This window comes from Diorhabda sublineata, chromosome X, assembly GCF_026230105.1.
Source record: "Diorhabda sublineata isolate icDioSubl1.1 chromosome X, icDioSubl1.1, whole genome shotgun sequence".
NCBI classification, from domain to species: Eukaryota; Metazoa; Arthropoda; class Insecta; order Coleoptera; family Chrysomelidae; genus Diorhabda; species Diorhabda sublineata.
In genome coordinates this window covers 6,650,391-6,675,553 of record NC_079485.1, presented here as the reverse complement: position 1 = coordinate 6,675,553, position 25,163 = coordinate 6,650,391, and the positions used below count along the sequence as shown (strand labels likewise).

General features: G+C 31.8%; 2 protein-coding genes and 2 long non-coding RNA genes across 4 annotated transcripts; 2 read left to right on the top strand and 2 right to left on the bottom strand.

The window, feature by feature from the left end:
* The first annotated feature begins 270 nt into the window (after window positions 1-270).
* LOC130451156 (uncharacterized) lies at window positions 271-10,271 on the top strand. Its single transcript, XM_056789984.1, has 4 exons — window positions 271-2,228; window positions 2,294-2,354; window positions 7,601-7,642; window positions 8,427-10,271. The coding sequence occupies exons 1-4, from the start codon at window positions 525-527 to the stop codon at window positions 9,179-9,181; spliced, it is 2,562 nt and encodes an 853-aa protein (XP_056645962.1). The 5' UTR covers window positions 271-524; the 3' UTR covers window positions 9,182-10,271.
* A 6,075-nt stretch (window positions 10,272-16,346) lies between these two features.
* Window positions 16,347-17,408, top strand: LOC130451837 (ATP-dependent DNA helicase pif1-like). Its single transcript, XM_056791143.1, has 2 exons — window positions 16,347-17,149; window positions 17,327-17,408. Exons 1-2 carry the CDS (start codon window positions 16,347-16,349, stop codon window positions 17,406-17,408), a joined length of 885 nt encoding a protein of 294 aa, XP_056647121.1.
* A 2,379-nt stretch (window positions 17,409-19,787) lies between these two features.
* LOC130450902 (uncharacterized) lies at window positions 19,788-23,030 on the bottom strand. The gene is made up of 3 exons (XR_008910641.1): window positions 22,755-23,030; window positions 22,412-22,695; window positions 19,788-20,569 (listed from the first exon to the last, which is right to left on the bottom strand). It is a non-coding gene; the product is annotated as an uncharacterized LOC130450902 (long non-coding RNA).
* A 423-nt stretch (window positions 23,031-23,453) lies between these two features.
* On the bottom strand, window positions 23,454-24,877 carry LOC130450925 (uncharacterized). Its single transcript, XR_008910647.1, has 3 exons — window positions 24,574-24,877; window positions 24,233-24,417; window positions 23,454-23,731 (listed from the first exon to the last, which is right to left on the bottom strand). It is a non-coding gene; the product is annotated as an uncharacterized LOC130450925 (long non-coding RNA).
* Between the last annotated feature and the right edge of the window lie 286 nt (window positions 24,878-25,163).

Genomic DNA, 25,163 nt, shown 5'->3' with positions numbered 1-25,163 from the left:
CATGTCACTTTCTCTATCTTCAATATTAACTAAAGTATACAGAATAGTATAAAACTTTTGAATTATTCAGAATATGACAGCCATTATTCCAACAATCATTCTTATGATATTACGAAATACTACTAATTCTAGATTATTGAAATTTGATCTGGACTTGTTTGACAATACAGAACATAATTGGTACTAATTTCAGAACTAGGTTAGCTATTGCATCAAATCATTCTATACTTATACTCTTATACGCTACAACGACACTTTTAGTGCAAAGCCAGTGTAGCAGGTAAAACAAACCTACTCCCATTACGCTTTTTTTCTGTACATGTGTAGCGTAAAAGAACGAAAATCAAAATATGGCGTAAATTGATGTTTTAAATGTGAGATGGTGTGGTAAGTGACTGAACGAATCGATTGACAAATTGGATGAAAAGTTGTTGAAATTTGAATTATTAGACATTTCGTTGTAAATAAAGTAGTATCCTTCTATTAACTTATAGATAGTAGTAAATGTGCTATTTGCTAGAAACATGAAATCCAATGATACTAAATCAAATGAACAGTCGTCAGAAAAAAGTACTAAGAAAAAGATAATTGATGAAGAGATATCGTTGAATAATGAAATGAAAGCAGTGCCATTGAGCGAGGATGAAACAATTAATCCTAGTGGCTCTTCTGTGGAGCAAAAACCTGTAGAATATAACACAAATGCACAAAGTGCCACTGAGCAAGCGGAGACAGATAAATTACAATATTCGACTTGTGACGTAGAAGATGAGGATGATGATGTTCCTGGTGATTTTTTTGATGACTTCTTAAAAGATGATTTCATGGCAGCATTAGATGTTATAGATGATGATGATGATGATGTTGAAAATGATGGGGTGTTTACAAATCGTAATGTAAATTTAAGTCATAATGATACGGAGGTATCTACTCTCAAAATGCAGGATGATGAAAAGAAAGAAAGAATTGTAAATACAAAATATAAAGAATCAGAACGAAAAGGTAGAAGTAAGAAATCAAATCCACACAGAAGAAACTCAAATGACATTGGTATTCATAGAGATCCAAAAAAGACTAGAAGGGATATTGAATTAGATAAAGCAAGGTGTGAAAAAAATAAAGAAATGAAGAGAATATCAGAAAAACTCAAATTAGTTGAAACAGGTATGGTGCCTCCTGGGATGGAAATGGAGACAGATATTGAACTAATACAAAAACAAAGGGTCTTAGAGAAAAGTGATATTGATTTACCAAAGGGCCTCTCTTCAAAGAAAAAAAGTAATTCTCTTAAAAGTGGTTTCACCAAGGAAAGCCTCAGGTATAGATCCAAAAGTCCAAAGAGATCCCATAGAACTATGTCCAACTCTAGAAGTCCTTTGGGTACATCTAAAAGGTTAATACATAGACTTAGAAGCCATTTAATACATAATCCTACAAGAGATAGGAATAAATCTCCATTGAACATACATGATAGACATGCATCTCCTTTAAAGTCGCGTAATAGACGAGATTCCCCGCGAAAATCACGAGATCATCGTGGATCTCCATTGAGGTCACAAGATAGACGTCGAAGTCCTCGAGAATTACGCGCTAGACGACATTCTCCTATGAGTTCACGAGACAGACATGAATCTCCCAAAAGATTACATAGACTTGATTCACCACTAAGATCTCGTGATAGGCGTGAGTCTTCTAAAGAAAGAAGAATTTCACGAAACCATGATGGCAAAAGATCTCAAGAGCGATCTAGAAGTCGTAGCCATGATAGAAGACCCAGAACATCTAGATCATCAAAAAGAAAAAGAGAACAAAAGTCATTTTTACAGGAAATTGCTGAGAAATTAAGGAACCCACGTCCCTTTGAATCACAACCAACTCCAGCATATATACATCCTACTGGCACTCAAGTTGCATCATCTCTATCTGTTCCTACACCAGTACCGGCACCTTTACTGAGCACACAATATCCTCTACAGACACAGAGTTACAATCGGGGCTTCTTTATAGGAACTCCACAGGCAAATATTTTACCAACACAATCTGCTCATTATCAAGTGGGCTTACTTGAACAAATTCAAAATCCATTACACCAACAAACTGTACATCAACCAGATTATGGTACATCTATGCCATTTAATTTCAGCCATTCACAGATTCACAACAATTTAGGACTGCATGCAATGGTTCAACTTAAAAGTGAATTCAAGGCAAATGATAACTTAAATAAAGTAAGAGAATGGTTAATTATATAGTAACAGTATTATTATTAATAAAAACCTTGTCCTTGTTTCAGTTTTGCGAAAGTAAAAAAATCACATTGGCTGATTTCTTGTCCATTACTGCTAATCCAGAAGGTAATCTATTGCTAACACAAATATTTGTAGTTGCACTTGTTCAAATTCACTAATCAAATATCAAACTAATTACCAGAGCAATCTGATAGTATTGATTCTGATATGTAATCAATTGAAATAAATAAGGAGTGTGAATGCAAATTCTTAAAAGTTTTAGTTTCAACTCATTATTTCAAGTGTTTTCTATTTTTTCAATGTTTTCTTCTTAATGTATACTTCATGTTAGTATGCTTGATCCACTCAGTTTCATAGGACTGGTTCCATTAGTTTTTTCCTCACTCTATTATCATTTTAGGATATCTTCCGGTTCTATTTTCGGTAAGTCTTCCTGCTCTATTCAGTTCATTCTCTGGTGTCAAACCTTGTGATTGAGTAGTGCCCTCATGTTAGTTAATTTTTTTTTCTTAATAAATAATTTTCACATAAACTGAAAACCACGTGATAGTTTGCAATATTGAGATCGGTTTTGTATTGAAAATAGAAATATTTTGTATGAGTGGAGTCATTTCAATGACTAAGGATGACTATTAACTATGTTATGGTATACGTTTCAACTTACTTTTTATTAACAAAAAACGGTGATCCTTAAAATGTTCAATTGACCTACAGAAGCATTTTGATATTACATATAGATAGAATGTATAGAACAATTGAGAAACTGTCAGAGTGAACAAAAATGTATTTATTTGAAATTTTCTTACAAAAACATTTTAAGTTTCAGAGAAACATGTCTAGAGTGAAATGCACTATTTTGTGAAGGGCAGTCATCAATAAGTTAACTGTGGAAGTCATTGAAAAGATCTTTATTGCTTTCTGATGTTCATCTAGTAAATATACAATTTATCCAAAGATCACAAAAAATATATATAAAGTTCCCTAGAATTATAAGCTTTAATTTCTAGAGTTGAGAGTTTGTCCAAAATAAGGGTTTCCACTTATTGTCCAAATTTTTATTTGAACGGTTTAACATGTTTTTTAAAATATCTACCAAACGGTTTTGATAACAAAATTGATATATTAAGACTGATTCTAAGACATTAATATGATTTTGGTACTTGAAGGGTAAGGGTTATTACATCTCATTTCTCCTCAATTTTCACTCTGTTTTATCTAGTATGTAATCTGAAAGTCTCCAACTGGAGACTCTTCATCTAGATAGTAGTATCCAGCATCAGATTTTTTTTCATGTAAAAAGCAAACACTTTATTGCCCTCGAGTAGTTCAAGTGGTGCCTGCCGTGTGAAGATGCCTGTGGATATTGATCTTGAACTTCTGTATATATATATATATATATATATATATATATATATATATATATATATATATATATATATATATATATATATATATATTTGGGGTCTGTTGGGTCTCCCTTTCTTGCTGAGGTGGACATGGATAGAGGTTTTGTCCTCTGTGAAACAAAATCTGCACGCCGCAATATCTGCTAGGTCCAGCGTCTTCAGGTGTTTATTGAGGCGACAGTGCCTCGATAGAACTCCTGTTAGTATTAATTAATCTTACTTACGTTGATACATTCAGCAGATCTACGTCCCTTTGAATCGCACCCAACTCCAGCATATATACATCCTACTGGTACTCAAGTTGCATCATCTCTATCTGTTCCTACACCTACACCAGTACCAGCACTTTTATTGAGCACACAGTATCCTCTACAGACACAGAGTTACAATCGGGGCTTCTTTATAGGAACTCCCCAGGCAAATATTTTACCAACACAATCTGCTCATTATCATGTGGGCTTACTTGAACAAATTCAAAATCCAATACATCAACCAGATTTTGGTACATCTATGCCATTTAATTTCAGCTATTCACAGATTCAGAGCAGAACATACAATGGTTCAACCTCAAAGTGCCACGATAGAACTCCTGTTAGTATTAGTTGATTGTTCTTACTTACATTGATACATTCAGCAGATCTATTCTGGTTATAGTTTCCCAGAAGAGTCTTTGTCTGTCTCAGCCCCTGTAGGTTGCACCAATAATTTTTTTCTATTGTTCTGTAGCTGATACCACAGAAGGACTCGGTTCCCATGAAGGACTTGTCTGCCCCCAGTGTGTCCCGGAATCCATTGTAGAGTAATTTTATTTTTCTTGCTTAGCTTGTTCAATTTTTTTATGCAATTCCAAACGTGTTTGGATTCTATGATATTGGAGGTTAGAGCTCTAATGGTTGCTTGACTATCGGACAGGATGATGATCTCCTGTTTGTGATAGTTCTTCTCTAGATTGAACTAAACTTGTAATTCTGCTTGAAAAATGCTTGGTACGTTGCCCAAGCTTTCAGAGTGTTTGGTTCTGGCCCCGTACACTGTTGAACTTCTGTATGTTGTAATATTCGTGAAAGACGTGCCTTGGTAGCTGATTCCACAGTCTTGTACTTCTCCAAAGAAAGAAGTCCCGATAAATTGACTTTCTGGGCGTCTGTAGGCGAATTTGGTGTTCATGAGCCACGTATGCCTGTCGAGTAGGTCTTGTAAATACTGCTCTAGGTGGGACTATGTTTGACAGCTCGGAAGAGCCTCTGCCGTGGTAGTATCGGTAAAACAGTTGGGCAGCGACCTTTCTTCTATGCTTTAAGTCGTCCAAGTTTCTGGTCAACTCTGGATCGCCTATAAGTCGAATTGCTCTCTTCGAAAAGCTTGAACGACCTTAATTTATTAATGACTATGAATTGGTGAAAATGTGTTTATTAATTTGAATCAAAAATTAATATTGACTATATTTAAAGAAGATAACAAATACAAAACAGTTATATAATAAAAATACAAATATAGGGCAAGGAAATGGCTAGCATCTTTGTAGCTCTGTAGCTGTAGCTATGTTGTAGCTCATGAGGATTAAACAGCAGTAATCTACCATTGAGTTTGTTATGTTATGTTATGTTATTTTTTTGACGTGGTTCAGCAATTACAGATTTCAAAAAAATATGAAAAGGAATACAGATGAAGTACAATTAAGGAAGGAAGGAATAGATTGAATAGATGTGGGTAAGAAGGAGCACACGCTCTAGCGCATACAAAAACTGAATTTATATTTTTAAATTATAACCACTTAGAAATCTGTTAAATTCTATTCGTTCTATTTTAAATAACAGAATTTGATTCATTCTATGGTTGACATAAAATATCAATTTTGTAAGCATTGCCTAAGGAAAACAAAATAAGAATAGATAAAAAGATGTATTGGAAAAACTTACGATTGTGAAACAATAATTTTTGTTATGGTTGTACCTTTGAGTAGATTCCAATCAGCGCTGCCAGTTTTTTTGCCAAGTGGGGATTTTGGAACATTTTGGATTTTTTCTTCAAAAGCGGGACATAGTAAAAAAACGGATATAATCAAAAATTTTGAAATATTTATCTCTTTATTTGAATTAAAATTATGTTTCCTTGATAATAGATAGCAAAAGTAGCCATAGAAAATGTAATGTAATAAAAATATAATAATTTAAATCAGATATATCCTATCATTAAAAAGTTGAGTCTTATTCGTTTTTACAATAAAAAAAAACAGAAATCAATATCAGAAAAGTTTTATTCGTCAAATTGCAATAAGAGAATAATTTTCATAAGATTTACTTATTCATGATATTTCTGTGAAGATCTATTTCTCTTTAATAAAGATGAAGAACTCTTTACAGGATAGCTGTAGATTAAATTGGATGAGTAATTCAGCTTTCATTAAATTTACATAGCATTTATTTCTGGCATCCGACCTTTTCAAATTCATCTTGTTCAGGAAAGCAGTCTGATGTTGGGATTCTTAATCTGAAAGACACTAGTTAAAACATATTCCTGGTATCATTGTTTGGAAACTGTGCCATTTCTATGCGGTGGTTGCAGTGGTGTCTTTGCAATTTCCCATTAATATGTCTGAGGATGATTTTAACAAGTTAAATTCGTCATATAAGTTTATTCTGAAATATTGCCTCTCAATTTTATTAAAGATACAGCATTTTCAATCAATTAAGTTTAAAAAAATATTTTCATCTGAAAAATTATAACGTTTGTCTATATATTGTTGGCAATTTGTGTAAAAATTTTTGAAGTCTGATAATTGAAAAACCCATCCTTGAGCCTTTGAGTCAACCTTGAGCGGAAGAGGCACAATGACTCATGTATTTCTGTTAAGGCAATATCATTTCCCTGAGACTCTTTTATTAATGTACCAAAAACACTCATCACATTATGAACAAAATGCAAGTAGGGTAGAGCTTTTGTTTCCTCTGCTTCATAGTAAAAAATATTTTCAATTGCTTTCGCACATGATTCTTGCTTTTCAAAGCAGGCTAAATCTTGTTTACTCTCTCAACAGCAAGACAGATCGACATAAATCTTGTATTTACCTAACCTAATAATTCTAATTTCCGCAGTTTTCCTCACGACGTTTAGCTGGATGTGAGAAATGTCCGTATACTTTTAAGATTATAGCTTTTACATTGATGTCATCTATCACATGCAAATTTGCTCATGTTATACAATATGTGAACTGAACAGTTAGCTTTTAATATTTTTTCGTTTTTGTCAACGAGATTCATGAAAACACAATGATTTGAACCTAAGTGTACATTTGCATTGTTATTTGCGATAATCTTAAGTTATTGTTTTCCAATCTTTCACAAAGTACCTTAGTTATTTGGTCGACACTTTCGTCATTACTGAAATATCGTACATATATTGGAAACATTTTCCGGTTTCCTTTATTGTCGGAATCCGTAGGAAAAAAAAATATTTTTTTAATTACGTCCTCCAAAGCCTCTTTTGCCAATAGTTCACAAACTTCTGCTTCACTTTTTATTCTACCACATTTAACGTCCTTAGCTATTTTAGAATCGGCGTACATGAGAGGTAAAACTTTTGGAAGCAATCCATACTGTTGTAGCTTAACGAATTTTGTACATAATATCATCGCTCTCACGATCAGATGTGGGAGTACCTGATGCCTGGAAATAGAAAGAGAAGCTGTCGCGGTCGCACGTACCTTCATTAAGCGCCGGGCGGGCGGCCTGTTCACACTTTTCAGTGACACCCGTCGACGCTTTCTCATCACGCTGAATGCACCGTCTAGTTATCCCCGAAAAGCGGGGCTAAGCCTGTCCCCTAATTTAAATTGATTTAAAAATCGGGAAGTCTGGCAACGCTGATTCCAATTGAACTATCCAATATTTAAGTTATCTACCCTGTTCAGTAGATTCTCCTGAAATAAATTTGTTTTTTTTGTAGTTTATCTACCGGGCTCAGAACAGATGAAGCACAAAAACGATGGTAAGTTTCTCATTTACTTTTATCCAATTTATATATCAATAAAACGTCTGGAGAATTAATATCTTTTTATTATTCTATAGTCTCCCTTATATATTCTTCAAAAAGTGAAGTTCTTGAGAAGTTGTAAGTCGTTTTTAAATAATTTTCCACGCAAAATCCGGCTTTAGAATTGATCAATTGTGTCGAGGTATTATTTATTTCTAATATAAAAGTTCAAATATACCATATTTATTATGATTATATATCTGCAATAATTTTTATGCAATATTGCTTTAATCGACAAATTATCAATTTTTCATCGATCCTGATCTAAGTAAATTGATCTTAGATTGACCTTACCTTATGTATTTGAATTCTTCGACATTGGCAGTTCAATCTTTAGTGTCCTTGTTTCATACTTTTATTCAACGACCTCAAAAGATTTTTAATATAAATGTCACGGGAAAGTGTCCAATAGTAACATGTCTGCATTGAGGGAAATAGTGCAACACAGTCATTGAAGTAATATCTCCTAATTTCAAATTAGCTTAACAGTAATTCTGTGATTTTCAATATTTTAAATATAATTTTAATTCTGTATTCAAAAGTGACAGAAGAACGAAAGTTTTCATTACATAATCTCGATTATCTCAAATTTCTAACTTTACGAGACAATTTTTATTCTCAATTTGGAGTCCACGTAAAAAATTACTTCGGAAACGACCGATGACTTTCCAAGAACAAAGCAATGTTGAACTGTGTTATTTTTTATTATCACATTATTCATAATAAATCTGGCTTGCAGTCATTATACGTTGCCAACAAGCTATTACATATCTGGAAAATAATAAAAAGCGTTTTACTGGGCCGTTGATACTACGCAAGGACGACAATATATCGAACTCGCAGCAAGAAAAATTCAAATCCCCCTTATTAAAATCTTGGGACCTAAAGCTACCGTTTACAGAGATTCCTAATACTACTGAACACAAGATCAAGTTATCTGCTTACATTGATACTCTTCTTCGAAATCAGGGCCTTTTGAACGAGGTGATAGTGATCGATGATGAACTGGAGTTAAATAGTGAATTTTCAGAGTCATCTTCTGTCCCTCCTTCTGCTCCAATAATCTCCTTAGATAACGACAATACTCGGAAATCAGCAAGAGATGGTGAAAATATTTCAGAGCAAACTGATACAACAAGGTGTTTAGTTTGTGAAAAACGTAGTAAAATTGTAACTAAATCAATTGGTGTGCAATGCGGTAATAATTTAAAGTTTTCCATCGGTACTCAAGTTCGAGAAGAAGCGTTTGCTCCTACAATTCCGAAAATTCAATCTCTAGCTTCATTAACACCTGCTCAATTATTAGCTGGATCAGTTGTAGGACCATCTAAAATTCATGACGTAGACGATTACAATAAGAACTTCAGAAAGAAGAGCAGACCATTTGATTATGCAAACCATACGATTTCTCCCCAACAGGCTCCCCCGCCCCCAAGAAATATTTTCAATAGACCTACAGGATCGGACACTATCAATAAATATAATTATTATTAAGGATTCTGTTTTTGTGTTCACGATACCATCTTTGTTCAACGCGTTTCCTTGTTTGTTAGAATTAATTTTATTTCACCTCACATCCAAGTATATTGTACAATTTAGTGTACTTTGGAAAATATTTAAATACAATTTAATTTTATGTATTATGTCTTTTATTTAATCCAGTAACGAACAAAAAAGACATGATCAAAAAAGACCAAAACATTGAATTAGATAAACAAAAAAAAATACTTTTTAAAAAATTCAAGGATCCTATTATGATTGTAATTATATTTTTACTAATTTTTGGCTTAAAGTTTCATGTTACGAACAAACACTAGCTCATTTTTTCTACCTTCACATTTTCTAATGTATTGTATTTATATTATCTTCATTCATCTTTTTATTCTTTCGTCTCATTTTTCGCCTGGTTAATATAATATTTTTATTCTTCTCCAATCTATTATTCCTAAAGTTGTGTTATCCGTTTATGTGTTTCCACAATTTCCTTTCTAATTGTAGTTTTTACCAATTCCATCGTTATATCCGATCTGTTATGTTCATCATTTGTATTTTGGTCCACTAATTCTTTAAATATTTCCACCTCTGTATTATTTTCAAAGACCATAATTTTAATTACTACTGTTTGCAAAGGAAAGTAGAAACTTTCTAGGGAATCTGAAAGATGCAGTAAGTTGTGTAAACAGGTACAACTTGGACTATTATTTTAGTAAATTAATCACACGTAGTCAAACTAGATAACCTTTTAATGCATGAAGAGGTATTGGTGGTAACTATGTTTTGGAACCATATTATGTAAACTTCATTTAAATATTGAGATCTTTTAGGCAGTCACTAACTGAAGCAGATTACATTTCCACCATAATCTATTAATTCAAGGTGATCAGTTTCCTGAAAGGTAAAATTGAAGACATAGGCTAGTGTGTTGGCCGCCCAATTCATCAGAATTTCATACAACCAGGAAACTAGCGAATGAAAAACATAAATTTAAAACTATAATTTCAAGGTTAAGGCAAAATTTGTTCTGTATCATAAGATCCTTAATTATTATTGATGGAATCCCTTAGGGTTCAGTACTATTTTACCATTACATTGTATATATATATATATATATATATATATATATATATATATATATATATATATATATATATATATATATATATAATGAGTAGTTTTTTATTGGGAACGTGGCAAGGAAACACCAAAGTGGACTAACTTCAATATATTTTCCTTTAAACTCATAGAATTCAATATTCAATATGACGTTGATAGAAATATTTCTATCTAAATTTTTACAAGCTTTAATAATATCAAAAATCACCGGCAATCTTAATTAATTATTTTCCAGACGATGAATACATAAGTATTCGAAAGCTTTGAGAAAATATATTGAAGTTAGTTCACTTTGAGTTTCCTTGTCACATTCTTAATAAAAAACTACTCATAATATAGCTGGCAAAGACTTCTTTACAATTTATATATATATATATATATATATATATATATATATATATATATATAAAATCATGAAATTCGAATAGGTGTAGATATTATGTTTTTTATGCAATATTTCCATGAATTTCTGTCATTATTCTGATTGGCTTTAACAGATTTTCTTATATCCGATTTCTGATATCGCTTTGTGCCAACTACCAGGAAAGTATTCGGGCATGCGCATTGTCTAATTTCTTTGTGATATTTACACGCTGGAAATAACTGAGTTACATGAAAGTATCAAATTTACTTGTTTGTAACTAAGATACTGTAACTTGTTGCTTTGTTAAATAGAATATAAAGTAAATTGTAAAGGTTACTTTAGGAAAAATAATTCGAGTAAAAAAATTACTTTAAAGATCAATCAAATTATTACTACGAATTACTTTTTTATTTAAACATGAACAAAATTTTAATAATTTAACACACTTTTCTTCTTACATCCCTATAATATATGTAGATAATATTTTAAGTAGAGGAACGGACGTAAGTCGGTGAATCGAATATTGTTTTAAATTTTGCATTGCAAATGGATAGATCGTGTTTCGAAGCATTAAAAATATATAAAGCTTAAGAATGAACCGTATTTGTGGCAAACAACTAACACATCCTCTTTTTTTTGTTCCTGAAATCCAAATTACCATTAATTTCTCGTTTTCAGTCCGTAGAAAACACTCGTGGTGAGTACTGAAGTCATTTCCTGAATATGCTTTTACAAATGTTTCCATTAATGGATTATTGTTGTGATAAATCTTTTGGGGCGTATTTTATAGCGATATAAAAAATAGAATAATGTATAGGATTTGTCTTATTAAATGAATTTTTTATAAGTTTATTGTTTAAAAATTTCAACTATTTTTTTTAGGCAATTCCACTTTTAGCTTCCTATGTTATGATTGGATTGTTATCGCCTCTTTTCACTGTATTATCAACTAATAATTATTCAGTATTTTTTAATACGGTGTTATGTAAATGATAGGTAAGTGAATCAGAACTCGTGTTTGCTATCTAAAACTGGGAAGTGACATTATTTAAATTCTGAGAGAATATATCGCGATGAAGGAACTTGGCTCAATTCCCAGACTTCTTGTTTAATATTTTCAGGTTTTAAGTGATGGTTATGTTCCTTATCAAGAAGAAAATAGGTCATACCATAATATGGGACCCCGTATGAATCAATGACTTATAAAACAGCAATGGTACAGTCTATATAAAAGAATAGGTGATAATTCTATCTAATTTATATAAAAGAAGTTTTATTTTTGTATTTTTTAATAAAAAACTATTAATAGCTTGCATTTTGTTTTCTTGATTTTTCTCACTTTTTCACTGAAACTTAAAGGTGCGATTTGCTAATTCGAAACAATTCAAGTGAAAATGATAAATCGGTGACATAATCAACACTGAATTTGGTAACTATGATAAATTATTTCATATTTATCAAATTCACCGATTAGTTTATAAAATCCCAATTCGTAATGGTAAAAGGAATAAATATCATGACTTATTAGCAGTGTTCGTGATATTTTTGATTTGAATCGGATTTTTTAAGATGTTTTCAAATTTAAAGTTATTTATTAACCGGTAAATTTGATAAATTTAAAATAATGTATATTTACCAAATTCAGTGGTGATTTTATATAATCACCGAATTCGTTACTTTTACCGTAACAACAACACTGATTCGGAAACAAGTTAACAAAATAATACGTGATTCTAAATGCTTATTCTAGGATGTTTGAAAATTAAAATACGTATGTCTACAATATTTTCGGTATTTTGCAATTTTATTCAAAGGCGACCTTGTTTACTGAACGTATAATTCTTTCAAATACACTGCAACATGATGTAAAGACAAGTCTTTGCATCGTGCACTACAAGGCGAAACTAAGTCAACTGACTCACGAAAGGAAATCGAGTCATATTTTGATTAGACGATAGAATATACAACAGAGTTGGAGGTCTGACTATAATAGGGACTAAGGGACATAATAGATCCTTAGGATCGCATATGACACCCTAAATAATTAGTAGCGTCCCTGTATAGGAAAGTCCAGACACTATCTATAACGGCTATGTGTAAAGGCCGAACTTGACTTTTCGTTTGCTGTTACAAAATTAAAAAAAATGAAATGCATAAGACCATTCATAGTTGCCATTTGACGGCGTCTTCTGCCATTGGTGACTTTCAACATAAACGAATTTTATTCGTTCCCGTCGTCCGTTCCTAGCAATAGAAAAGATACCCGATCCAGTAAAATATTATGCAAACAAAAAGCAGTAAATATGTCAAAAAGAATAACAAAATATTTAGGTTACCGGCAGCAACATCAAGATTATGAATAGGATCAATAGACGGCAAACGGAAAGTCAAGTTTTGAAACGTCCTTAAGAGATAGCTCTGTGTCCTTTTCTATTCTCTCCTCTCCAGAAATTCATGGTGACCAAACTTGCATTCGCTTGAGTTGTATTTTATTTAAACATTGTCATTTGACTGGTCTCTTTTTGTAATTTCATTATTTATCTCTATAAATGTTATTTTCAAGAGAGCTTTTTTGTAAAGTGTTTCATCACTGTTTTTAGCAATTTTATATACAGTGTAAATAATGCCTTTCCAATTTTCATTTACAACTTTCCATACGTCATGACCAGCAGACCATCGTGTTTTCCATAGATTTTGTAGCTGTAAAGGGTAATGCTCCCTTAGAATGGACCACCTATGTGTCGAAGTGCAGGCCAAAAAATGAAACTGCTTCCGTACAAGATTCTGTAGTATAAGAGCGAACTAAATTAAGAGAATGCGCCGCAAAAAGTACATATTCCGCCAAGCTGTCCAAATCAAATTTGTTAAACAGTTCAAGACAGTGAAACTAATTAGGTCAGCTTTATGTCCGACAATTGGGACAAAACAAATAAACCTTTCTATCCGTAGCCTTCTTTATCTTTATCAATATATCTTACCTGATGAACACGTGGAATGTCCGGTCTTGAATCCAATAGCAAAATACTTTGCTTCGCGAACCTCTAGTAACAATTATTTCTTCCAATGAATTTCAAAATCAGAATGCTTTATTAGCCTGATTTTTTAATAAATTCAAAAAAATGTTAGATTATGGCTATTTACTTTTATTTCTAAATATTGTTTTCTTTAGTGCTCCTCGTGGGAACTTGTCCGGGAAAATTGGGGAATTCAGCACTTTGGAAGTTTCCGGCTATTCTCTTCTTCTCTTCAAGGTAGTACCTTGCAATTCACTCATTTTTTCTTCAGTTCTGGCGTTCACGTTGGTGGACGTTTTTCACATATTCTAGGAGAGCAAGACTTTAAACAGTGAATCCACTTGTTAAAGTTGCCCATACTCGAGATCCCTCAGAATGGAAGAATCTCTAATAGAAGTTCCCTCTTCTTTATATGCTCATTTATTCTATTTACATGTTGATCATCGTCGAAAGTGTTTAGTCGGCTTTGGAGACCTGGTGCAGTCTTCTTTTGTGTATTATGTCAACTCCCTCAACTGGAAATTGGAGTCATCAGCTCTTGAAATCTTCTAGCGGTTTCCTGCATGATTTCTCCTATCTTCTTTTGGTCTTAATATTGGTACATCTGCTGTGTTCTAATGTGCCAAGGAACTTCTTTTCGTTTATGCTGATCAATTTACGAAACAAAAAGTTGAAAATGTAGAACGTTAGTTTATAATGAACGTTTCAACGAAATTATTTCTGAAAGCTTTTACACATTTCAATGATTTTAATTTGATTGGACATATAGCTTCACGTGCTTTTTTGAGTGTAATGATGAGTACTCTAAACTTGTAGAGCTTTATTTTACGTTTTATAAATAGTATTCGATGCAGCCACCAAATAATGATTTGAATAAACAAAGATTTGATGTTTTCCGTTAAACTGCAATTTTCATAAGCATTTTTTAATATAAAACTTGCGCCACGTCGATAATCTATCTTTTTATCTATGAAAATCTTTTAAAAATCAGTTAAATAAAACGACCGTAATTTGTGGATTTTTTATCCACATAAGCATAAAAATTCTGAATTTCAGGGCTTAAATTTTCCAAAAATTAGTAACATGCTCAAGTACAATCTAATTATTCAAAAAAGAATACAGATCGCGAAGATTTGTACCCTATGCTATTTGACAGAGACCACACGTGGTTCACAAAATTTAGATTCTTAAATTTGAAAATTTTACAGGGTTCAACTTGTTGTGACAACATATAAAAAATGTACTATGAAACTGAAACGACGGAATAAATGTGATGAAATAGAACCTACAGTACACAAAAAAAGGTAGAGGTGGGTGTAGGAGATTCTTAAAAACGTACATCCGTTCGCCGTTAATGTACAAACCGAAAAATGAAGGACACTCGAACGAATCGTCTATAAGCGCTTGCAAAACTACATAGACGAAATCAAAACTCATATATACATTTGATTAAAAGTGTATTTGTTAATAACACCACTTACCTTGTTGCGACGTTCCATTTTGTTAGTAAAAACATGGTATTGTTTTTTTCATCGAAAATTAGGTGAGTATTATAATTATAATAAGTCTCCATTTTACTAGCTTTTCTAACGTCATGTAGGTTCTTGCTGTAAAGCGGTACGCAGAAGTAACTCGAGCATGACGCGCTCTAGACGTTCAAAAATGTAAAAATTAGTTCAATTTGTTGAGAAACTGTGATAACGCACATAATGATCGTGCTTGTACACGCTCTTGACGTCGGAGTTCACAAACTTTCTTATATACGTGCTGATCGTCGGCTGAGTACAAGAAAACTAAAAGTTGGTTTAATATAGAGAATCATTTTCCCATTTGAAATTTCCATAACAAGAACTGGTGATTAACTTCCCGATCTAATCGACAATCGGGTTTTCTTATCGAATGTTTTGTTCTCCGCTCAAAAAGTTCAAAAGTTGATTATATAAACCCTGATTTATTCATTTATGTTTGGAAAATTCGTTTGAATCTATTTCGTTCATTGTAAAATATTCGTAGTGAAGTAACTGTAGATATTTTTATTCAAATTGAGGGGTCTCTTCACAATCGTTGATCACCGTTCAAATATCTTAATAAACATGCAATTTTACGGTTATGTTTAGTAGTGAACCAGCGTCATGTTCATTCTGTGCAGTTTTAAATTTGGGGTGTATTTTTAACAATTAGAAACATTTAGAGCGCGACATGTTCGCGTTCATTCTGTGCACCGCTTAAATCACGGGACAACAACGAAAACGACAGATATTATTCATATAAATTTTTAATGAAAACAGGCTTCAGGGATTTATTTTAAATATATTATCTATATATATAATAAAACTAAGTCGATAAAATGTACGTGCCGATAAAACTTAAAAAGGAGTCCCGACACGATAAAGGGACTTATGTGGTGTGATAGCCCTTTATCCCTCCTCGAACAAGAAAGTTCCCGTTTTAATCTAAAGGGCATGTTTTTAAAGATATAAGGGACTTTCCGACCCTTCAACTTGGAAATTAAGTCCAGTGGCGCCATCTGTTATCGAATGACGAGATCTTCAATGAAACACTCATTCGCTTAGAAGATAAATGTTTAGCAATAAATAATCAGGCCTTAGTAGAACTTGGAATGCCAGCACCACAAAGAAATGCTTTTAGTGTGCTAAACTACGAAATTATGGAGGAAAAAAGTTACAACATCAATGAACTACTTGAATACATTGCTCACAACAAACCACTTCTCAATGACAATCAAAAAAAAGTTTACGACGTTATAATGAGCCGGATAAATAACAATATTGGTGGAATTATTTACTTGGACGCACCAGGAGGCACTGGTAAAATGTTTCTCATAAATCTAATACTGGCGAAAATACGTGCTAAAAAACTCATCGTACTGGCACTAGCATCATCTGGCATTGCAGCCACACTTATGGAAGGAGGACGAACTGCCCATTCTGCCTTACAACTACCATTGAATATAGCCGAACAACAATTCCCGGTATGTAAAATTTCAGGAAAATCTGGACGTGGTCAAATTTTAAAACAAGCTAAAATTATCATCTGGGATAAAAAATTTATAGAAGCCATGGACAGAACATTACAAGAATTGCGAAAAAACTCTGCAATAATGGGAGGAGCTCTACTCATACTCCCAGGAGATTTTCGACAAACACTTCCAGTTATTCCCAAGTCAACATCAGCAGACGAGATCAATGCATGCTTGAAAAAATCACATCTCTGGCCACAAGTACAAATACTGCAATTAACAAAAAACATGAGAGTTGAATTATCAAGAGATGAAACAACAGCACAATTTGCTAAAATACTTTTACAAATCGGCGAAGGTACATATCCTACTGACCAAACGACCGGCCTCATCGAACTTAATAGTGATTTCTGTAATATAGCCACTACTGAAGACGAACTAATCGACAAAATTTATCCAAATATTATTCAGAACTATACTAATGCAGAGTGGTTATTTCAAAGAGCAATTTTGGCCACTAAAAATAATATTGTTGACGATATCAATTTTAATATTCTAAAGAAAATACCTGGTGAAGAGAAAATATATAAATCGATCGACACGATGGTATCCATTGAAGAAAAGTGTCAACTTCCCCACTGAATTTCTAAACTCTTTACAAGTACCAGGAATGCCATTACACTGCCTTCGTCTGAAAATTGGAACTCCAATCATACTACTCAGAAATCTCAACTCCCCAAAATTATGTAATGGAACTAGAATGATCGTAAAACAGCTATCGAATAATATCATTGAAGCTGAACTTATTTCTGGAAAGACCAAAGGACAGACAGTATTTATACCTAGAATACCTCTGATCTCTTCGGAATTGCCATTTCAATTTAAAAGACTGCAGTTTCCAATAAAATTAGCCTTTAGTTTTACAATTAACAAAGCGCAAGGACAAACTTTAAAATATTGTGGCATTAACCTCAAAGAATCCTGCTTCTCTCACGGTCAGCTATATGTAGCTTGCTCAAGAGTAGGAAATCCAAAAAATTTATGTATATATACTCCGGACAATAAAATGAAAAATGTTGTTTATAAACAAGTATTGTAAATAATGAGAAAACGTTTTCAATAAACTTTTTTTTTACTTTTTACGTCATAGTTTATTTTTTATTTCGACTCTACCACGTCATCTCATATCAACTCCCGGGCGAAGCCGGGTTTTTTAGCTAGTAAAATATAAATTTTACCACCACTATCGACGCACATTAACAAATTGTGGTGTGAGTACCTGTATATCTACAACAGTAGAAGACCAAGACAAACCACAGAACCATGTAACGCTATCTGCAGTTCCAGTCGCCCAGACAAGTTTCGCCGAACATAAATAATGCAATAACTGCACCTTTCGTTAGTTTTTGTTCTGTGGTTGTCTCTGGTGATTGACGTAACTGTCATATTTACTGAATACCTTGAAGTAGCGATACAATATCTTATGAACCTTAAATTTGAAAATTCTGGAATACAATCAACAAAAAACTGTATTCAGTATAGTCCGGAAAATATTCACTTAACTGATATATAATTTACTTTCTGTAGCGTAATCTTGGTCTACTCCATGGTAACAATTCACTGATGAATTTAACTTATAGAATTAAACAAAGGCAGATCAAAAACATAAGAATAACTACATTGTAAACAAAAAACTCTCATCATCAGAATATTGAATATTCTCTTGCGATAAAACTTTTGTACAATTGTTTGGTAAGTTTTAAATAAAACCAGTACTTAATCAATAGTATATATAAAAATATATTGCTGAAAATTCTGCATCACTATTTAATTTAACTAGCCATAAGTACACACATTTTATTCCTTACACTTTATAACAAATACCTAATTTAAAAGAAATACTGAAGCTTACAAAAATTTTTATGTTTTCATTGTACATAAAAAATTAATTATATCTGTATGAATAGCTTTTATATTTACCTTTTTCAACATTTGACTAGTTTCATAATCATTATTGTATTTGTTCCAGATTATAAAATGGAGAATTCCGATCCAATTAAAAAATCTAGAGTTGATTTATCTTCATTGCCCACAAGGCAATATTTGGATCAAACCATAGTGCCTATATTGTTGAGTGCCCTTTCATATCTTGCTAAAGAACGACCTGATGAACCCATTGCTGCCTTAGCATCATTTCTAATGAAGAATAAATCAGCTTATGAAAGTAGTTCCGAAACATCAACCTCAATTAATGAAGCAAATAACAGTGAAGAGAAATCTTGAATCATAAAGACATTCATGTGAAATCTAATACATTTCATTTATTCGAATGCTTAATGTTTAATTTTAAAAGTTTATAATCTGAATTAAAATGAATATAAAATGAAGAAGCAGTATTTATATTTATTATTTACACATTTATGTTGAATCTTCAATGGTGTTTAAAGTGACAGGTATATAGTAATAATACCAATATCAGAAAGATGAATTAGAAATTAGATAATTTTTATATGTATAAACATATATTATCGGAATCTGCTATACAATTTATCATAGGTTAGTAAATATGTATATTCTACCATGATAAGAATAAAATAAAACTATATCATATAAGTGTCATACAAATTTATATAACTAGCAAAATATATTTGTCAAAGAAACTCGATAACATATCAGGAGAAATTTGTGCTTTTTCATCCTTAGGGCCGGTTTATCAAATGCAATTTATCTGTGAGATAACTCTTAACTAACAGTTATATGGAAAGGACAGGTTTATCGATAACAGAATAACTCTTATCCAACAGTTAAACTGTCAGATAGATTGTCGCTGTGAAATCAAAGCGATATCTGCAAAATGCATATTTTTCATCAGAGCACTTTAAAGTTTTCACATGTGATATTTTCCTTTGTACATCCGTTTGGTTCATCTCAAAGCCACCTTATGCATGAATACAATTTACTCAAATACTGCTTATTGAGTAGTAGTGAAGTAGAATCAAAAATTGCTTAAATTAAGAGAAATATGCAGATATGCCGGTATGACTTTAAAATTACTGTAATATATGCTTTTGTGTCACAATGGATTTTTCTTTGGGAACCAGTGTTTTAGATAGAAAAAAAAAAGATAAGTTTGTTAATGAAAAAATAATTTATTGTTTACAACTTTTTTTGAAGAACAACTTCAAAGTTTCACAAATTTTTATAGAAATCTGAATAAATTGATGGTATTATCCCAACGGTAACTAACTTTAGGATACCCTGTTTCTTCTTCTCATCAATGGTAAGTTTCTTGGAATAAGCTTGCATCAAGACAGAATTCACGTTCCCATTACCCCGTTTATACCTTTTCTTCGCCTCCTCTCAGGCATTTGATCAGTAGGATGTTTTGAAGTAAAAGTCGCTGTCGTCTTTAATTACTTTAAACATTCGAATGTCTGACATGGGTAAAATTACTTGAGATTTCTCCAGAGCTTTTATGTCAAAAAAGTCCTTATGACTCAACTCATGAATCAAGTAAGGCTTGCCACTTTTCTTTGCCATTTTCATGGCCATGGCGTATTGGGAAGGTAAGTATATCAGTCCGCTTCTGAGTGCTCTTTTAACTTCTTTTTCAATGGTTGAGTGAGCCGAATCCCCTTCGTTTTGGGTGCGACCCTTTATTAAAAATTTGTGTTGGATAGATTCTATGCTTTTTAATGTTGAAACAGCATATTTGTACATTGCCATCATAAAGTTGTTTTTTTGTTGTCCACAACAATTATCGCTGTAAAAGACGACGTCTATTGGAGAGTCAGCTTTGTCATTTAAATCTTGCATATATTTCAATACACAGCCTAACCCAAGTTTTTACATCCATTAGCCCTATTGGAACTTCTACAGGACAGCACTTGTTGATGCACTAACTTCACATCCTAAAAAATATAATATTATAATTATATTATGGTTTTCCCCGTTTGAAAATGATGAGCAATGAGTGAGTGAGTTCTCTCTATATTAGTATTGACTATACCAATTCTCTGCAATATTCTTTTTTTATTTAAATCAACAGACCCTAAACTTACCAGCAGGTGGGGAAACGTGGTTTTCAGTCTCTAGTATATAGTTTCAATAACAAACCTGTACGCTTTTTCCTTCAACAAACAACAATATTTATAAGTATTAATCTGATGAAAATATTAAAGCTATGTCATAGTGATTTTAGATCACAAGGGTGGATTTTGAACCTAGGAAGCAGTAAAAAACATCTTGCATAACGATACGTAAAAATAAAATAAACTGGCATATCTTTACTGAACTGAATTATTGACACATATTTTGGTATAATTTAACATTTTGCTTTATTCGCTGGGAGAAAATTTACACGGAAACTGACATTTTGGCATATATGCTGGTTTGTTTTAATTGAACTGCTATAAACGTATTAATATTAAGTGCAAACCGAATTATCTACCAATAAGTCGTATCTGGGTAATAATAAAAATGTATTGAACATTCTCAGACAACAGGAAGAAGGCGAACAAATTAGAAAAAATATTTTAGAATATGAATTAAAAATAGTAAAATTGAAATACAAAGTGTTGGCTCCTGAAACTAATTTGTAATAATCAATTGAATAAATAATTTTCGCAATTAATTTCTTTATTAGTTTATTCTAATTTTATAATTAAACTATCCTGAATGATGAATGTAATATTTTTCCCTTACTTATATTCTGTAAAATTGAAATACAAAGTGTTGGCTCCTGAAACTAATTTGTAATAATCAATTGAATAAATAATTTTCGCAATTAATTTCTTTATTAGTTTATTCTAATTTTATAATTAAACTATCCTGAATGATGAATGTAATATTTTTCCCTTACTTATATTCTGTTCATATGTGTTTTTACATGACACTTTCTAAATAATTCCACAATATAATGAAAACTTTATGAAAATTCTTAAAAATTGACAGTTTAATATTGAAAAGTTTCTTTCTTAGAATTCCTTCATTATAATGCTTCATGTAATGAAGCAATTAGTTTCATTTAAAAAAGTAATATGAGTCGATTCCATGAAGTTAGAGTTGAATATAATTTTTGTTTTTTAGATTTCGTATTTGTTGTGAACAAGGTAATATAAAGAAAACTCTTTTATATAATGTCTTTTAATAATTATATACACTTAACTATAAACAATTATTACATTTCATTATTGTTATTGAACAATCCTGGAATATATCCAGCTAAAAGTTGGGCCCTATCGTTAACAAAATGTTCATGGGGATTTCAAAATTCATTTCAAAATCAATTTCATTTTGATTCAAATCTGGATCAATTGGGGGAGCTTCCTCTTTTTTATCAATACAAATATTATGCAGAACAGCTGTTGCTATTATAACAGCCATGACAGTTTCCAACTTCAACCGTAGCTTCAGTGCCAGAACTGGAAATTTTCTTTTCCAAACCCCATACTGTCTCTCAACAGGATTTCTAGTTCTGCACACTAACTCATTATACAATTCCTCATATTCGTTATGTGTATTTATCAAGGGTGTATTTGGTATTAGCATAACCACTGTCCCCAACTAGAAGGGCATTACCAAACTTGTTATTCTCAAATCTAACTTTCAGGTTTGAATTTTCAGATTTGTAGATGATACTGTTTGGACATTCAATAAGAAAAACTCTTTTTGTAGGTGTACCTCAGCCTGAGGTACACCTACAAATTAATATTTTATGAAGTTATTAAAAAAATTAATGTGTCAGTAAATACCTGGTGATAAGATGCCAACATGTGCACAATCAATACTTCCAATAACCCTTGGAAGTCTTGCCTTCATATAGAAATTTCTCTGCGCTATAGTAATTTCTTTTCCTTGTGGCATTCATATATATCTTTGTGACAAAGATGCAATAGCATGATACACTTTTTTTATGATTTTTGATGCAGAACTTTTGCTTACATTGCAGAAGTCTCCAGAGGATATAAAAAATTTGCCAGTTGCATAAAATCTAAGTGTTAGTAAGAATTGATGTATGGGTCTAATACTATTATTTCTGAAAATTAAAAATATTAAAGAATTCTACTTATTATGGTGGTGGGAATGATTACTTACCTATCAGTTTGGGATACAAGTGATTCCTCAATTTGCTCTAATATAAACAATACAGTATCTTTCTTCATTCTGAATCTTGCATGAAAGTTATGCTCATCCCATTTCTCAAAATTATCGACTCTTTCCCTCACTACGTAGGGCCTTCGTTCATGTTGAAGGATTTTCACAATATCAAAGTCCTCATCACTATCTAATCCACAAAATCCATAATATAATCAAAAGAAACAAATACACTAACCCTACAACTATTCTAAATAGCCAACAAAGACTATATACTCGATAGATCTGCCACTTTGTATAAAAATTTGACGACAAAGTTCGCTCCTCTCCATCTCTTGGACTGGCTCCGTACCAAGAAAAAGATTTCTATAATCGAAGGTTTATATCCATGCTAATTTCGCGGGAAATTTGAAAATAACTCGAGTAATTTTAAATGCTCGAAGCTAGTTGTCTCATCAAATTGTGAATGAAACAAAAGTATTATGCAAAATACTTTCATTTTGCTAACATTTCAAATTCAAATATTGTTTTTTACAAGAAAATATAAATACCTGAAACTAAAATGCTGTTTAAATAAAGTATTTTGTAAAATATTTTGGTTTCATTTACAATTTATGTGACAATTGGGTCGGACCATCTAAATTTCAGTATTAAATGGTTTATATTAGATATAGGTAGATGGAATAATGAAACACAGGATTATTATTATAAGTTTTATTTTGTTTTTGAAATTTTGTAACTATATCCACAAACAAAAAATTTTCCTTCACATTTTAGCAGGTTTAGGACTGTCAACTTTGAAATATTGGCGTGTTTAAAAAATGTTTTGTACATGGTACATACAATGGTATATAAAAAACTGATTTTATAACCATGGTTAATTAATGATTATCGTTGTCTTTCTTGCAGCTTTCCCTATATTTAACACATGCCATATTCATCACAACATCATAGTCTTTATATTGTTGATCTTTGACCTTAAAAATTTTATTAATAATACATATGTAATGAAAGATGCATATGTTAAAACTAATATTTACAAACATATTTACATAATCCTGAACAAAATATTGAGGATATGTCTGTCAAATCCTCCAAACGAAATATTTGTTTCTTTATGCCTAACGAATTGATTAACTAGGGCAATCTTTTGAAAATTTTATCAGAAAAACTTTTAAAAATATCACAGAATTTTGCTGAAAGCACACATAAAACATTTTTTTATGTTCCCTAGAATATATTAATGAATTCGTTTGACTATATTATATTTTTACACAAGTGGCATTTGAGACTTTCTTCGATACTGAACCTACCACATAAGGAGTGACAAGATCTAATCCTGTATATTTTGAGCTTCTATTGAATGGTTTACAAATTGAGACATTGACTATTGGAGGAAATAGCAATTCTTTTTCTCTGCATAACTTTTCACTAGGATTCATAAGAAATTTATTGTCACAGTAAATATAAGTACTTACCAGGTAAATATAGAGTTGGCAGTGAAAGTTTTTTTAACCTGCCATTGGGGTTTCTACAAATTGGTTCAAAATGAATATCACATATTCTATGTGATGATAATACTGTATCTGCAAGCATTAACTTGGGGTTATTTATTCTTGGCAACCAAATTCTGCAAACGTCTTCATTTGTAAGAATGGAATGTCTATAAAAAAGTAAATAAGGATAAAATCATTCAACAAAATGACTTCCTAAATAAAAATTAACGAAGTTAGGAAGAAAAGAGTTATTCTCGTATAGATATGAACTTGATTTCAATTTAAATATTTTTATGTTCATAAATAGTAAATATTACTCTCACCTTATCGCTTGCTTATTCGTGAATCCTGGCACACAGCAGGCCTTTACTCTTATTGAGTAAGTAAACACGACAGCACAATTCGCAACAAATAATAACTTTTAAATGCACAAAAATGCAAATAGCTAATAAACAAACAATATCAAACACCTTTGCAAAGAATTTATACACCTCTGCAAGATGGATGTTGTTCATTAAATCTAAGATTATATCATTCAATAATTTTGGTTGTTTCTCGATGCTTGATTGCAGCTTAGTTTCAGAATCCAGTTTGACAAACATTCAAAAATAAAAACACCAAAAAGAAAACTTATAGATGTGAGCCAGTAACAGAGATGGCGTTGGAAATTTTCCTGAACTTCTCCTATTCCAGTGCACATGCCCTGATCACCAATGACAGAAATATTCCAATGAAGTATAAAACATAGATATAGTGAAGCAAACAACCAATCAGATCTGTTATATTTATCATCCATCACAATTACCAACATTCTTTATCTGACAGTTGATAAACTAGTGGATAAAAAATACCTTAAAAACCCAACTGGAACTTTATATGCAAGTTACTTTTATCAGACAGATACCTAACTGCT